General features: G+C 48.6%; 1 protein-coding gene across 1 annotated transcript in view; it reads left to right on the top strand.

Annotated features, from left to right (window-relative positions):
• Positions 1-14,024, top strand: part of IFNAR1 (interferon alpha and beta receptor subunit 1) — a 229,840-nt gene that overhangs the window by 193,764 nt on the left and 22,052 nt on the right. The window contains exon 10 of the mRNA XM_085621378.1: positions 3,154-3,311. Coding sequence (XP_085477504.1) covers positions 3,154-3,311 — 158 coding nt within the window. The remainder of the gene's footprint in view (positions 1-3,153; positions 3,312-14,024) is intronic.

The raw sequence follows: 14,024 nt of genomic DNA, 5'->3' as shown, positions 1-14,024 counted from the left end.
CAACATGTTTCTGCTCTATTCTCATGGGCAAAGTTGGTCCTGCGCTTTCATCTGGACAAAAGGAAGGTCAGTGCCCCGGTTCAATTCTAAGGTTCTGTTATATTTCATATAGGTACCCTAATATAGGTCCAGGGAACATCGTACACTTTCCCTACATCAGCTCCCATTATTTTATATGAACGATCCTTATAAGGACATAACTCCAAATAAGGACAGAATGACTTATAGGAACATCACGCCTTATAAGGACTGCAGCCTTTTATGGTCTAAACCTTTCACCTAGTTCCATGCCGAGGGTGTGTTTTTCCCAATCGATATTGCTAAGACGTCATGCTTAGCGCATATGAATAATTGATGAGTACACTCTCCAGGAGGTATACTTCACCTCTCCCATCGACGCACAAGGTTTAATCCCCAACGTCATCCTCATACTGAACACTGGGTAACACACGTACATAGACTGTATAAATACAGCACCTCTTGCTATCAGAAAGCAGGAGGGACCTGAGACTTCACGGCCGACACACTGACCAGAGACGCTGCAGCTTCGGCATGCCATCGCTCCAGCTGACAGTGGTCTGATGATCCCTTGCGGGGTGTCCTGCTCAAGTCCAGGACCAAGTCTCACACTTTCACTATTGAGGTATGGGGGTTTGACTAAAGCCTAGTGGGTTTCTTGGCTCCTGGACTCTTAGGGTTAGGCCATATAGCACCTACTCACATGCTAGGTACACTTAGGTACATCTAGTCAGGCATCTTAGCAGTACACGTTTCATTTTATAAATGCATTTTTGTATTCATGTATATGTTCATGACTTGAAAAATAGTAGAACAATACTATTTCTTTTTATTCACTGTACTGCTGGTTCTATATCTCTGCTACTGTGTTACAGTTGTAACAGCGCACATATTCTACTTGAGAAGAACTACGGTACAATAAATTCTTATTGTAAACACGTTAGACTGTTTCTTCTCTGTATCTCTCTGAGAGCAAAAACAAGCAAGCACGAGTGACTAGGTGAAAAGTTATATATTGTTTCCACAAGTCTGAGGTTATTGTGTTCTAAGGTTGCCAAAAACGAATCTCTCTGATAGCAGGAGATTCTAGTGGCACTGCGAGCTAACTTATGCAAACCATAAACTAATATATGCGGCGGGGGTGTACAGAGTCAGTCTGCCGCTAGACCCACAGTATATGTTATCCTTAAACGTTGTAGGTCCTGCATGACAGGGTACTATTGGGACTACACTACAGTTCATTACTCACAAAGGGCATGCACATATAATTGCATGTGACAGGGAAGGCTACTTGCCTGTCCGGTACACTGGTACAAAAGTACCAGAAACACCGAACCAGTACAGCTGTATTACTCAAGCACCATGGGGTGCAGATGCTTGTTTAGGCCCTGTAGTCAGACAAATTCCAAGGCTCCCGAAACCGCAGTGTACCTACTTGGGACCTCACTTCCCAGCTCGCCATAATCCTCTGTATTTCAAGCCCCCGCACTACTTTACTTTGACTCTGTGGGTTTACTTGTGCATTGTCAGGCGTGTGCTTTGTTGTTTTGAAGTTTTACGTTCAGGTGGAATATATATCTATCTATCTTAACTGCTTAGAAGGTCTTCCCTCCCTTCCGGATGGTTCCTTTCCTTCGAAGGAAAATCCGCCTCTTTGTGTCAGTGTCAACCAAAGCATAACTGATTGCCCTCTCTGGCAGCTGTGTCTTGATGTTGCCATTCCTTTTCCACGCCTTTCCATTTTCATGAGCGAGGTCGGGGAAGAAGTGGATTCTGTTCCTTCATGGGATTCATCGCCAGCTGTTGTGTCTGCTGATGATAGGTTGATCTTGTTTCGTAAATGAAACCTACAGATCATTGTTGCTCCAGATGGTGCAGCAGGAGAAGCCTCAAAGGAGGAGACTTACACGAAGACCTATTGAAAGTCTTTGATTGTTATGAAGGGAGAGGGGGGGCTTTCGAAAGGTCTTGATCCTGCTGTGGATTGGCTAAGGGTGGATTAAAACATTTACATGTGTGACTGGATCAAGCTCCAGTTGATCTGAAAAACACCGTAATAGTGTGGCTTCGAAGTGTCAAATGTCACCACACGCTAGAGGAGTAGCAATATGGTGTTGTAATTGGCACATAAAAACAGAAGTGCATATCTCAAACATGTAACAGTAAATTTACAGTGTTACACTCCACCCACTCTGAATCTTGACAGAGGATTTTAATTCATATTTGGAAGTACTATTCTAATTGGGACGTTGTTAAAGTCACAGTGTGATTTTCAGCATAGGCCAGTGCCTTCTTTGACTGCATTTATGACAGTCCTTAATCCACAGTGTAGCAATGCAAACAGCAATATGTGATCAGGGTATCTAGGTTTTATATGAAATTTAGAGAAGAGGGTGACTTAATGAATCTCTACTGGTGAGAATTACAGTGCTGAAGCATTGGCACCTATACAAGATGCTGCCATAGGCACCAAAAGGCACCACCCCCCAATATATATTATGCTTCAAAAAGGAAACCTTTTAAAATGTTGGTGTCAGCAAAAATAATCACTCTCTATTGAATCATTTCCTTCAACAAGACTCCTGTTTCTGTCTCTATAATTCTCTATTTGCATTAATTGTCTTATATCTCCTGATTTCCTGGAATCTTAACTTGGTTTTAGGAGCTCAAAATGTTGTGGATTGGAAGGAAACTAAGTTTTGGGAATCTGCATCAGTAGGTAGGAAAGCTGCATATGAATATTTTGCAAAATCCTCACAGTTTTTGCCTTCTCTCTTTCTTCTCTGAAGTAATACTGTGCTGCCCAGTGTCTGATTCAGTATGTCATTAGTGGCTTCAGAGTGCTATGAGACGGTTAGCTTTGAACATCTATGTAGTCTCCTGTGGAATTGTTTGAACAAAAACACATAAGGGTAAATTATTTTGCCATATTTTCATGTTGCCTGTTCTTTCATAAAATCGAATACATTTATAAAGGTGTATTTTTTAACAGGGCAGTCGTAATACTGCATTTGAACGTTAGCAGCTAGCATTTCAATTACTGTTTACAAAATATGTTTTATCATTTCCTTATGCACTTCATCATTCTAAGGAATCTTAAAAAAGCAATATTTGTTTTCTTTCTATTCCATCTAGGTGAATATTCGTTTTGGAAGATGCTGGCTGCCTTTGTTGCATCTGCCATAGCTGTAGTTTGCATTGTGCCAGCCTTATTTTTCTTGTCGCGTTACTTAAAGCAGTGGATCAGTTACGTGTTCTTCCCAACATGCACATTGCCTTCAAACATAAAAGAGGTAAATCATTTTTATTTACAAAACCAAGCACAATATGGTGTAACTAAATTTGAACTGGCAAGGAGTCGTTCTGTCTTGTTTGTTATAAGTGTTTTGAGGTAGTGTTGATGTAAAGAGCATGTTACAGTTCATCTTGGGGAGCTCTGATGTGATGAACTGGTCTTGGTTTAGTGTGGGACCTACTACTGTAACTAAGATTGGACTTTGCATGAATAGATCATCTTGTTTCTACTTGAAATATGTGAGTTTCTTTAACTTTGCATAATGTCTTTGAACAGCAATCTCCGCTTATCCAATAAGGAGCTGCAGCAGCACAGTAGCCAATGGCATGAAAGATTTTATGAGGGCGGGTGAAGGGCCTAGAGTGAGCTCTCCAAAAGTCCCAATATAGAACTCTTCTGAAAGGCCTACCTGTCAGCATCTAGTCAGTGATTAAATGAAACGTTGCAATCCTGTCTAAAGAACAGTCTGTTTTGATGGGTAGGAAAGGGAAACATGAGTAAATATTGAGATAGCAGACAGCTTTAGAAGTTGCTAAACACAAGTTTGGAGATAAATTAACTTTGTCATTACATTCTTATGGCAAAGCACGTCACTCAGTAAACATAAAAAAACTCAAATTTTCTACATCTACCACAATGATTATGGGACCCACTGCACCTGGAGTACTCTCCAAAATATTTACTTTTACAACTTGTTAATCACACTGTTGCTTTTACTATTGCTGTTCCACATATTTATAGTCTTACCTAAGTTGTTGTAAAGTGCACTGATCCTTCATGGAACAGTAGCACTTTTTAGAAACCACCAATACATAGTTTTTTACTCTTCCTCAGCTGGAACCATATAACAGTGAATTTGATTTGCTGAGAACATTGAATCACTAAGAATAAAAACATTTTTATCCTGGTAGTCACTTCTTTACACCACTCCGATATTACAGGAGAGAAACATGCATATGAAGGTAATCACTATATTGATTGTCATCTCTAGTATTTCCCGATATCCAGTAAACTAAGCATTTCAATTTTGCAAAGAGTTCTGTAAACCCTCCGATGTTCTTTGTAAATATCTAGTCCAGTCCTCATTCGAGATGTCACACTTCAAATCAATTTCCCAATTGCTTTTATTTTCAGCCAACAAATGTAAATTGTCCTTTTACACAAATTTGCATATTCATGAAGTTTTTTTTAGATTCCTGTCTGAGCCACTGGCTAGGGTTTATTGTAAATAGTCACCTATAATGTTTGGATAATGTAAATCAACCTCCTTTTTCTTAACCGAATACCAAAGATTTAAATGTTTCCAAAGTACATTTTGGCAACGATTATGTCTGTATTTCAGTTCTTGCAAGAAATAATCTTGGGTTGTGCCTGAGTCGAGGGCTGCAATATGGCTACTGTCAGCTGTGGAGCCAATCTGAAAGAAATCCACCCCTAAGAGTGCCCAACGAAGTGGAGACTCTACCTTTCTTAAACCTTCACACACAGGACAACCAGAAATTGTTCTGATCTGTCTAACAAATTTAAAAATGACCAGTCATGCCTGCTAATGACGAGTGGCTTGGTGCTCTGCCGGCGTGGGTTGCATGTTGACTGGGTCCACACTTGACTGCCATATGTGCCACTTAGACATTTCCTCCGAGGGCAGTCCCCCACGAAAGTGAGCCAGTTCAAGACTAGGTTTTGACAGAGCACAGATCTAGGGGATGCGTTCCCAGTGGTCAGCTTGGGGAGCTCTGTGGCCTGTGTGTACCCTGATAGTTGGGTGGAAGGAGGAGTGCCGGTCCAGGGCGGGTGGGGGCACCGGGTAGCAGATGATCACTGGCTTCTGCCTGGTGCAGAGACCCACTGGTGTGGTGCAACAAGAGCAGAAAAGTAGACGTCTGTTGACAATCCCCTCAGAGACACCGGGGCTGTACTGGGATTCTGGGCCAGACTTTCATTCCATGCCACAGACCCACTTTGCCTTGCTGGCCTAATGGTCCATTAACCTTGAAGTAACTTATGGTATGGGTCTGCTGATGTTCCTCCTCCTTGCCTTAGGACAGGACTCCTTTTGTGGGATGATGTGTGTTAGACCTGTCAGCCCTTTGGGTGGTCCCTCCTCATCATTATTTATTTTGTCCCACTTTTGCCTCAAACCCTGTTTGAATTTTTCCTTTTTGGGAACCACCAGACTTTTTCGTGTTGCTACAGATTCAGGGAGCCATTTTAGCTAACCCTGAAACTTCTGTCTGAGGGCCTGGAGCACAAAATGGAGGCCACCTGTGACATCACCAGCATCCACTGGAACCTACCAGCACCTTCCAGAACATTCCAGAACTCTGTGACAGTTGGAGGCGGTTTAGAATGTTGGGAGGTTAAGACAGAGTGTTGGCAGTTGGAGCTGGCAGTTGGCACCTGACTGGTGAAGAGAGAGGAGCACAACAGTGAAGGAGGAAGGAGTGAAGCAGCAGGGGTGGAAACTTGTGCCTGGAGTGGGGTCCATAAACCCACCCTTGATACTTGTCCCTACTGATGGATCCCAGCCTATAGCCCTGTGTGGGAAGAAGACAGAAGAAACTTATCCTAAGGACCTGGACAGCAGGAACAGGCCTTAGAACCAAGAAAACAGCAAGATTCTGACCTGAGAACTGGTTTCCCTGGAGTCGGGCGTCGAGTAGCCTGAAGACCTGGAGCCCGAGGTGGAGAAGCGGCGCTGACTGAAGTAGCAGACGTCGTACCCGGAGCCGCCTGAGGTCGTGAGAGGGCGCCGACGGAGGTCGTGAGGAATACCAGAGGTCGAGGAGGAAGTGAACCGAGGTCGAGCGAGCGGCGTCATCGGAGGAGTGAAGTCCGCCCTCCGGAGTCGTCGGAGACCGAGGTAGAGGAGCACCGGAGGTCGGGAGTGAGGATCGCACTCCGGAGTCGCCCGGAACCTGTGTGGAGGAGCACCGGAGGTCGGGGGTGAGGATCGCACCCCGGAGTCGCCGGAAGTTGACATCGAGGCCAGGCCGGCTGACGTCATCGGAGCCGAGAGCGCCATCGGACCGGAGCCGCCCGAAGTCGACATCGTGAAGAGACTGCCCGACGCCGTCGAATCGGAGGTCGAGATCGAACCGAGTCCACCGACATCGGACCGGAACCGCCTACCGGCGTCGTCAAAGAACTGACATTGTGCCGAGGCCGCCGAGACCGAACCGGAACCGCCTCACGGCGTCGACACGACTCCAGCGGCGTCGGAACATCAGAAAAAGGGCAGTAAGTGGAGTAGAGGGCGCCTAAGGCCCTGTGGAGACCTCTAAGGGGCTAGGGAGGTGCTGAAACCAACCTGACTGTGCAAGGGGTGAACTGGGACTAACCTAGAGAGGTTGTGTGGAGAGAGAAAGCCAGGGCACTGGTATTCCCCCCTTTGATCTACCTCAGCTTAGGCCTCAGCCTTGTCCCAGCCAGGGAGTAGCCCCCCTCAAGCCTTCCACAACCCTACAAGCTGTGCCTGGGCCAAATCAGCCCTTAAGAATTGAAGTGTCATCTGATACATGAGTGTTGCTGTATACTTTTAATTATTTATTGGGGGTACTGTATTTATTGAATTTTTACCTATTTATTGCTGCACTATATTTATAGGTCCACAGGACTTGATGGTGTACAATATTTATTGGTACAGTATTTATTGCCTCAAAGTATTTAATTGTCTGTATATATTGCACTTGTATTTATGCCCTGTTATTTATGATCACCCCTATTTATTTCATCAAACAGCCAATATTTATTTGACCTGCACTAATTGAAACTTGTATATTGTGATTGACCTATTTATTTTTCCAATCAGCAACTAAGAGAAAAAGATAAAGAAAGAATATTTTCATAATTTTTACGGTGTAGAGTCGTTTTTGGAACGGATGCACGCATGGTTATTGTATGGGTATATTGTATGCTTAGCACTGCGCCTGTTTCCTGACCACTCGAGCCAAGCTACCACAGTGTGTTCGGGGAGTCCACCACCACCCCTTCTAGTGTGGGAGTGGGCGTTTCCAACATAAATTGGTGTTCAGTGGTGGGATAGAGCTGTGCCTACATATACTCAACAATAACTGTGGGTAGTCCATAGGCCTACACCGGGAGTTTTCTCAAGAGCGGCCTTCCTAATTGTGGGTTTTTGTTTTTTCCAAATTTACTCTGGTGGTGGGAGGAGGTATTACTAAAGGTACCACCCTACATTGTTACTGCACAAAACCTGTCCTCTAACCTGAGTGGGCAAGATGGAGTTTGTACTGGAAGATTTAGAAACGTACACTGTGGCCCAACTCAGGGAGTTTTGCCAGCGGGAGGGGGTGTACTGTCCCCCAGGAGCAAAGAAGGGTGCACTCCAAACCAGCTTAAGGGCTTGGGGGGAGGCACGCCGAGAAAGCAAGGCTGAGGAGGAAGACAGGGATGGAGAGCCTGACCCCGAGGGGGCTGAGATGTACCAACCTGAGGTGGGGAACCTGTCAGCAGGGCCCAGGACACTTTCTAGGAAGGGCAGCACTGTCTCTAGCGGGGGCTTATCCAGCGTGGAGTTAGCAGATCGGAGAGAGAAAAGACAGCTCACATGGGATTTAGCAAAGCTGGAGAAGGAGAAGGAGGAACAGAGGTTGGCTCATGAGACGGAGAAAGAGAGGATGGCTCATGAGATAAGACTGAAAGAGATAGAGCTTCAGATCCTAAGAATTGGGGCACCAACTGTTCCTAATGGTGGCAGCCAAATCCAAGAGTCCACCAGGGAACCCAAACCTTACCTGCCAAAGGACATAGTAGCTAGCTATGGGGTGGGTGATGACATCGCCAAGTGGCTAGCAGCCTATGAGGTCTCGTTGAGGGCCCATGGGGTTCCAGTGAAGTACTGGGGAGGGGGATTGTATAAGTACATGCCTCCAGCTGGTAGGGATGCTTTATTGGCCCTCGAAGAGGATGAGCAGACCCACTACCCCGCCATGAAACTGGCGCTCCTCAGAAAGTTTGGACTAACACCTGAAAAGTACAGACAGAAGTTCAGGGGTAGTCACAAACTGGGCACACAGAATTGGGTGGACTTCCTGGACTATGCAAAGAAGGCACTGGAAGGTTGGATTCAGGGCAGTGAAGTAAGGAACTACGAGGAGCTGTTTGACCTAGTACTGAAGGAACACCTACTCGAGAAATGTTTCCCTGAACTGCGGCAACACCTGGTGGATAGCAAGCTGACCAGCCCCCGGAAGCTTGCTGAGGAGGCGGACATTTGGGCCAGTACCCGGGTGTCCACAAGGGGGACTGGAGGGGATACTCAAAAGGCCGGACAGGGCGCCCCCCAGAAGAAAGAGGGAGGGGAAAAGAAAAAGGAGTTCTCCAAAGGCCCCCAAAATAACTTCCAAGGGAAGGGAACAGGATTCACCTCTAAGGCTAACCCACCCAGAAACCCTAATCCTGGCCAGAGTCAGCAGCCAAGGGTTGTCCATTGCTACGAGTGCGGTGGCGTTGGACACTATAAAGGAGATCCGAAGTGTCAGAAACGATCACCCCCTCCCACTGGAGGAAAGCCCCCCGGAGTAGCTAGTGTAGTGCTCGGGGAGGAGATGCCCTTAACTAAGGGAAGGGAGTGGGCGGGTGTCACTTTAGTGTCCCTGGGAGAACGGGAGATGGTTCCTAAGATCCAGGTGCCCGCAAATACCGCAAAGTATGGGCAGTGGATCACCATCAACGGCCAAAGAGGGGAGGCTCTGAGAGACACAGGAGCCAGTATGACTATGGTGCGTAGCCAGCTGGTGTCTCCAGAGCAGGTAATTCCCGATGTACTCCACCCAGCCGCGATGGCTGACGGCAGAACAGGCCACTATCCCGTGGCCGAGGTTCCCTTTGAATGGGGGGGGGTTGCAGGTTCACTTCGAGTTGCCGTGTCAGTCGATTGTCTGCTGGGGAATGACATGGAGCACAACGCTTGGAAGGAGGTGGAATACCGGACTCACACCGAGATGCTGGGTACACCTGACTGGGCCTGTGTTAGCACAAGGTCCGCGACTACCCGAAGAGGGAGTTCATTCCGGCTGGAGCCTGGAACAAAGGCCCAGCCAGCTGCCAGTCAAGAGAAGAACCGAGGACAGGAGGAGCCTGCCTCGGCGTCTCCACCCCGTAGGACGGATAGGCCACCGGAGGTGGTGGACCAGGAGTCTGCGGAGGGGGACGTTACCAACCTGGAGGACCTACCCATCCCGGCCGAGTGGCACGTGGAGGGAGGCCCGTCCAGGGAGGAATTCTGCCAGGGCCAGAGGGAGTGCCCTACCCTTGAGGGGCTGAGGCGACAGGCCGAAGCCCAGGCAGCAGGGAACGTTGAAGGGAACTACAGTGTTTACTGGGAGGATGGCCTCCTCTACAGTGAACCCAAGGCACCCCTACATGGATCGTCACGAGCCTTGGTAGTTCCTCAACGTTATCGAGCCTTCCTTTTGGAGTTGGCTCACGAGATACCATTGGCAGGACACCTGGGGCAAGACAAGACCTTCGCCCGTCTTGTCCCCCACTTTTATTGGCCTCAGATGAAAGTGTCGTCCGATACCTACTGCCGGACATGTGTGTCTTGCCAAGCCAGTGGGAAAACAGGGGTGAAGCTGAAAGCTCCCCTGGAACCACTTCCTGTCGTTAGCACCCCCTTTGAAAGGGTGGGCATCGACATTGTGGGTCCATTAGATCCATTATTAAATCTATATATGGCTCCCTTAATCTACTCACTTCGTAATTTTGAAGTAGTCTGCTTCAATTATGCAGACGACCTTCAACTCGTGTTTAACATCAACCCCACCACTGCGTCTGTTTCCAGCTTCCAGGCCACTTTGTGTTTTATCAGGGATTGGATGAACACCAGCCAACTAAAACTCAACCCTGATAAGACCGAGCTGGTGTTGACCGGCCCCTCGAATCCCTGGAATGACAACTTTTGGCCCCCTTCGTTAGGAACCTCTCCTACACCCTCCAAATCGGTTAAGAGCCTTGGGGTAGTGATCAGTAATGATCTGTCTTTGAAGCCCCAGATTGGTGCAGTTACTTCCTCTTGTTTTTTCCATCTGCGTAGAATCCGGAAGATTGCTAGATTTTTTACCACCGAGGCCCTTACTGTGATACTTATGGCCTTAGTCATCTCTCGGATTGACTATGCCAACTCTCTTTATGTTGGCATTCCTATCTATCAACTTCACCGTCTTCAGTTAGTCCAGAATCAGGCTGCACGTCTTATTACTCACCAATCTCGCACTCAACACGTCCGCCCCTTGTTGAAACTTCTTCATTGGCTCCCAGTTGCCAAACGCTGCTTGTTCAAATTGGGCTGTACCATCTTTAAAGCCCTAACTGGTAGCGGGCCTGTTTTCATTTCTTCTCTAATCACTCGCTACCTCCCCTCGCGTGCTCTCCGCTCGTCACAGGCCAACCTCCTCACCCCCTCCCGCTTTAACCGGAAAAAACACGGCGGGCTTAGTTTCTCTTACTTAGCACCACACACATGGAATTCCCTTCCTACTGAACTCAGACTTGAAATATCCTATCCTCACTTTAGATCCCTCCTCAAAACTCTCTTATTCGTTCAAGCCTACCAGTAACCTCTCGATCTAGTACGATATTGCAATAGCGCCATGAAACCTTTGGGTGTACGTGCGCTCTAGAAGTTCATTTAACATAACATAACAACATAACACCGACTACAGCTGGTCACAGGTTTATCCTGGTTCTGGTGGATCATGCCACACGGTACCCAGAGGCAATACCTCTGAGGACCATAACAGCACCTGTTGTGGCTAGGGCCCTGATGGGAATCTTTACCCGAGTGGGTTTTCCCAAGGAAGTTGTGTCCGACAGGGGGACCAACTTCATGTCAGCATATATGCGGGCAATGTGGAAGGAGTGTGGAGTGACCTACCGGTTCACGACTCCTTACCACCCCCAGACCAATGGTCTGGTGGAGAGGTTTAATAAAACCTTGAAAGGCATGATCAGAAGTCTGCCTGAAAGCCTGCGGAGGAAATGGGACGTCCTCCTACCCTGTTTACTTTTTTCATACAGGGAAGTGCCACAGAAGGGAGTGGGCTTCAGCCCCTTCGAGCTTCTGTATGGGCACCCTGTACGTGGACCTCTTAACCTGGTGAGAGACGGATGGGAAAGAACTCCCAGAAAGCTCCCCCAGGATGTGGTGAGCTACATGCTGGCCTTCCGGAGCCAAATGGCTAAGTTGTGGAAGCAAGCTTCTGACAACTTGGAAGCCAGCCAAGCAGTGATGAAGGCGTGGTATGACCACAACGCTCACCCGGTGGAGTTGGAGCCTGGCCAGAAGGTGTGGGTGATCGAACCAGGAGAGCTTAGTGCCCTTCAGGATCGCTGGTCAGGACCCTTTGAGGTGTTGGAGAAGAAGGGTAAGGCTACCTACTTGGTGGACCTGAAGACCCCTCGTCAGCCCCTGCGGGTGCTGCATGCCAACCGCCTCAAACCCCACCACGAGAGGCCCGAAGTCATCTTGATGATGGTGACTGACGGAGGAGAGGACGTGGAAAGCGAGCCTCTCCCTGATCTGTTTGCGTCTCAAGAAAAGGATGGGTCGGTGGAGGGAGTGATACTCTCCCCATCTCTAACTCCTGAACAGCAGGAGGACTGTCGCCAGGTCCTGGGGCAGTACTCTTCGTTGTTCTCCCTTGTCCCGGGTAGGACTCACCTGTGCGTCCATGACGTGGACACAGGAGACAGCCCACCTGTGAAGTCCAAGATCTACCGGATGTCAGACAAGGTGAAGGCCAGCATTCATAGTGAGGTCACTAAGATGCTGGAGCTAGGAGTGATTGAACCTTCTAGCAGCCCCTGGTCCAGTCCGGTGGTGTTAGTAACAAAAGCTGCACCACCGGGTGCCCAACCAGAACTGAGGTTCTGTGTGGACTACCGGGGACTGAATTCAGTGACAAAAACTGATGCTCATCCGATCCCTAGGGCGGATGAATTGATTGACCGGCTGGGAGCTGCCCAATATCTAAGTACCTTTGACCTTACTTCGGGGTACTGGCAGATCTCTTTGACTGATGGAGCAAGGGAAAGGTCAGCCTTCTCCACGCCCAATGGCCACTACCAGTTCTGTGTGATGCCCTTTGGGCTCAAGAACGCACCTGCCACGTTTCAGCGCCTGGTAAACCAGATCCTCACCGGAATGGAGAGTTTCTCTGCTGCTTATCTGGATGACATAGCCGTCTTCAGTAACAGCTGGGAGGATCACTTGCGTCACCTGCAAGCTGTTCTCCAGGCCCTGAGACAAGCTGGATTGACGATCAAGGCCAGCAAGTGCCAGATCGGGCAGGGGTCGGTAGTGTACCTTGGACACTTGGTGGGTAGGGGAGCGGTGCAACCCCTCCAGGCGAAGATCGAGGCCATCATGGCCTGGGAACCCCCCAAGACACAGACTGAGGTCCGAGCATTTTTGGGCCTCACGGGATATTACCGCCGCTTCGTGAAGGGGTACGGTACCATCGTAGCCCCCCTCACGGAGCTCACGTCCAAGAAACAACCTCGACGGGTAGTCTGGACGGAGGCTTGTCAGCAAGCCTTTGAGAGATTGAAGAAAGCCATGTGCGAGGCCCCGGTCTTAAGGGCCCCAGACTTTTCCAGGAAGTTCATTGTCCAGACAGATGCATCAGAACATGGCATTGGGGCAGTGTTATCGCAACTCAACGAAGAGGGCCTGGATCAACCCGTGGTCTTCCTATCCAGGAGACTACTTCCCAGGGAACTGAAGTGGAGTGCAATAGAGCGTGAAGCCTTTGCAGTGGTATGGGCTCTGAAGAAGTTGCGGCCATACCTGTTTGGCTCGCACTTCCTGGTTCAGACCGACCACAGACCCCTTCGCTGGCTGATGCAGATGAAGGGGGAGAATCCCAAGTTGTTGAGGTGGTCTATTTCCCTACAGGGGATGGACTTTCAGGTGGAACATCGGCCTGGAGTGGACCACGCCAATGCAGACGGTCTCTCAAGGTATTTCCGCCTTAGTGATGAGAACTCCCAAGGGGTTGGGTAGCTCTCCCCACTTTCAGCTGGGGGGGACGCGTGTTAGACCTGTCAGCCCTTTGGGTGGTCCCTCCTCATCATTATTTATTTTGTCCCACTTTTGCCTCAAACCCTGTTTGAATTTTTCCTTTTTGGGAACCACCAGACTTTTTCGTGTTGCTACAGATTCAGGGAGCCATTTTAGCTAACCCTGAAACTTCTGTCTGAGGGCCTGGAGCACAAAATGGAGGCCACCTGTGACATCACCAGCATCCACTGGAACCTACCAGCACCTTCCAGAACATTCCAGAACTCTGTGACAGTTGGAGGCGGTTTAGAATGTTGGGAGGTTAAGACAGAGTGTTGGCAGTTGGAGCTGGCAGTTGGCACCTGACTGGTGAAGAGAGAGGAGCACAACAGTGAAGGAGGAAGGAGTGAAGCAGCAGGGGTGGAAACTTGTGCCTGGAGTGGGGTCCATAAACCCACCCTTGATACTTGTCCCTACTGATGGATCCCAGCCTATAGCCCTGTGTGGGAAGAAGACAGAAGAAACTTATCCTAAGGACCTGGACAGCAGGAACAGGCCTTAGAACCAAGAAAACAGCAAGATTCTGACCTGAGAACTGGTTTCCCTGGAGTCGGGCGTCGAGTAGCCTGAAGACCTGGAGCCCGAGGTGGAGAAGCGGCGCTGACTGAAGTAGCAGACGTCGTA

This window comes from Triturus cristatus, chromosome 8 (genome assembly GCF_964204655.1).
Source record: "Triturus cristatus chromosome 8, aTriCri1.1, whole genome shotgun sequence".
Lineage (NCBI taxonomy): Eukaryota > Metazoa > Chordata > Amphibia > Caudata > Salamandridae > Triturus > Triturus cristatus.
The sequence above is the reverse complement of the archived record's forward strand: the minus strand, read 5'-3'. Positions and strand labels throughout refer to the sequence as shown.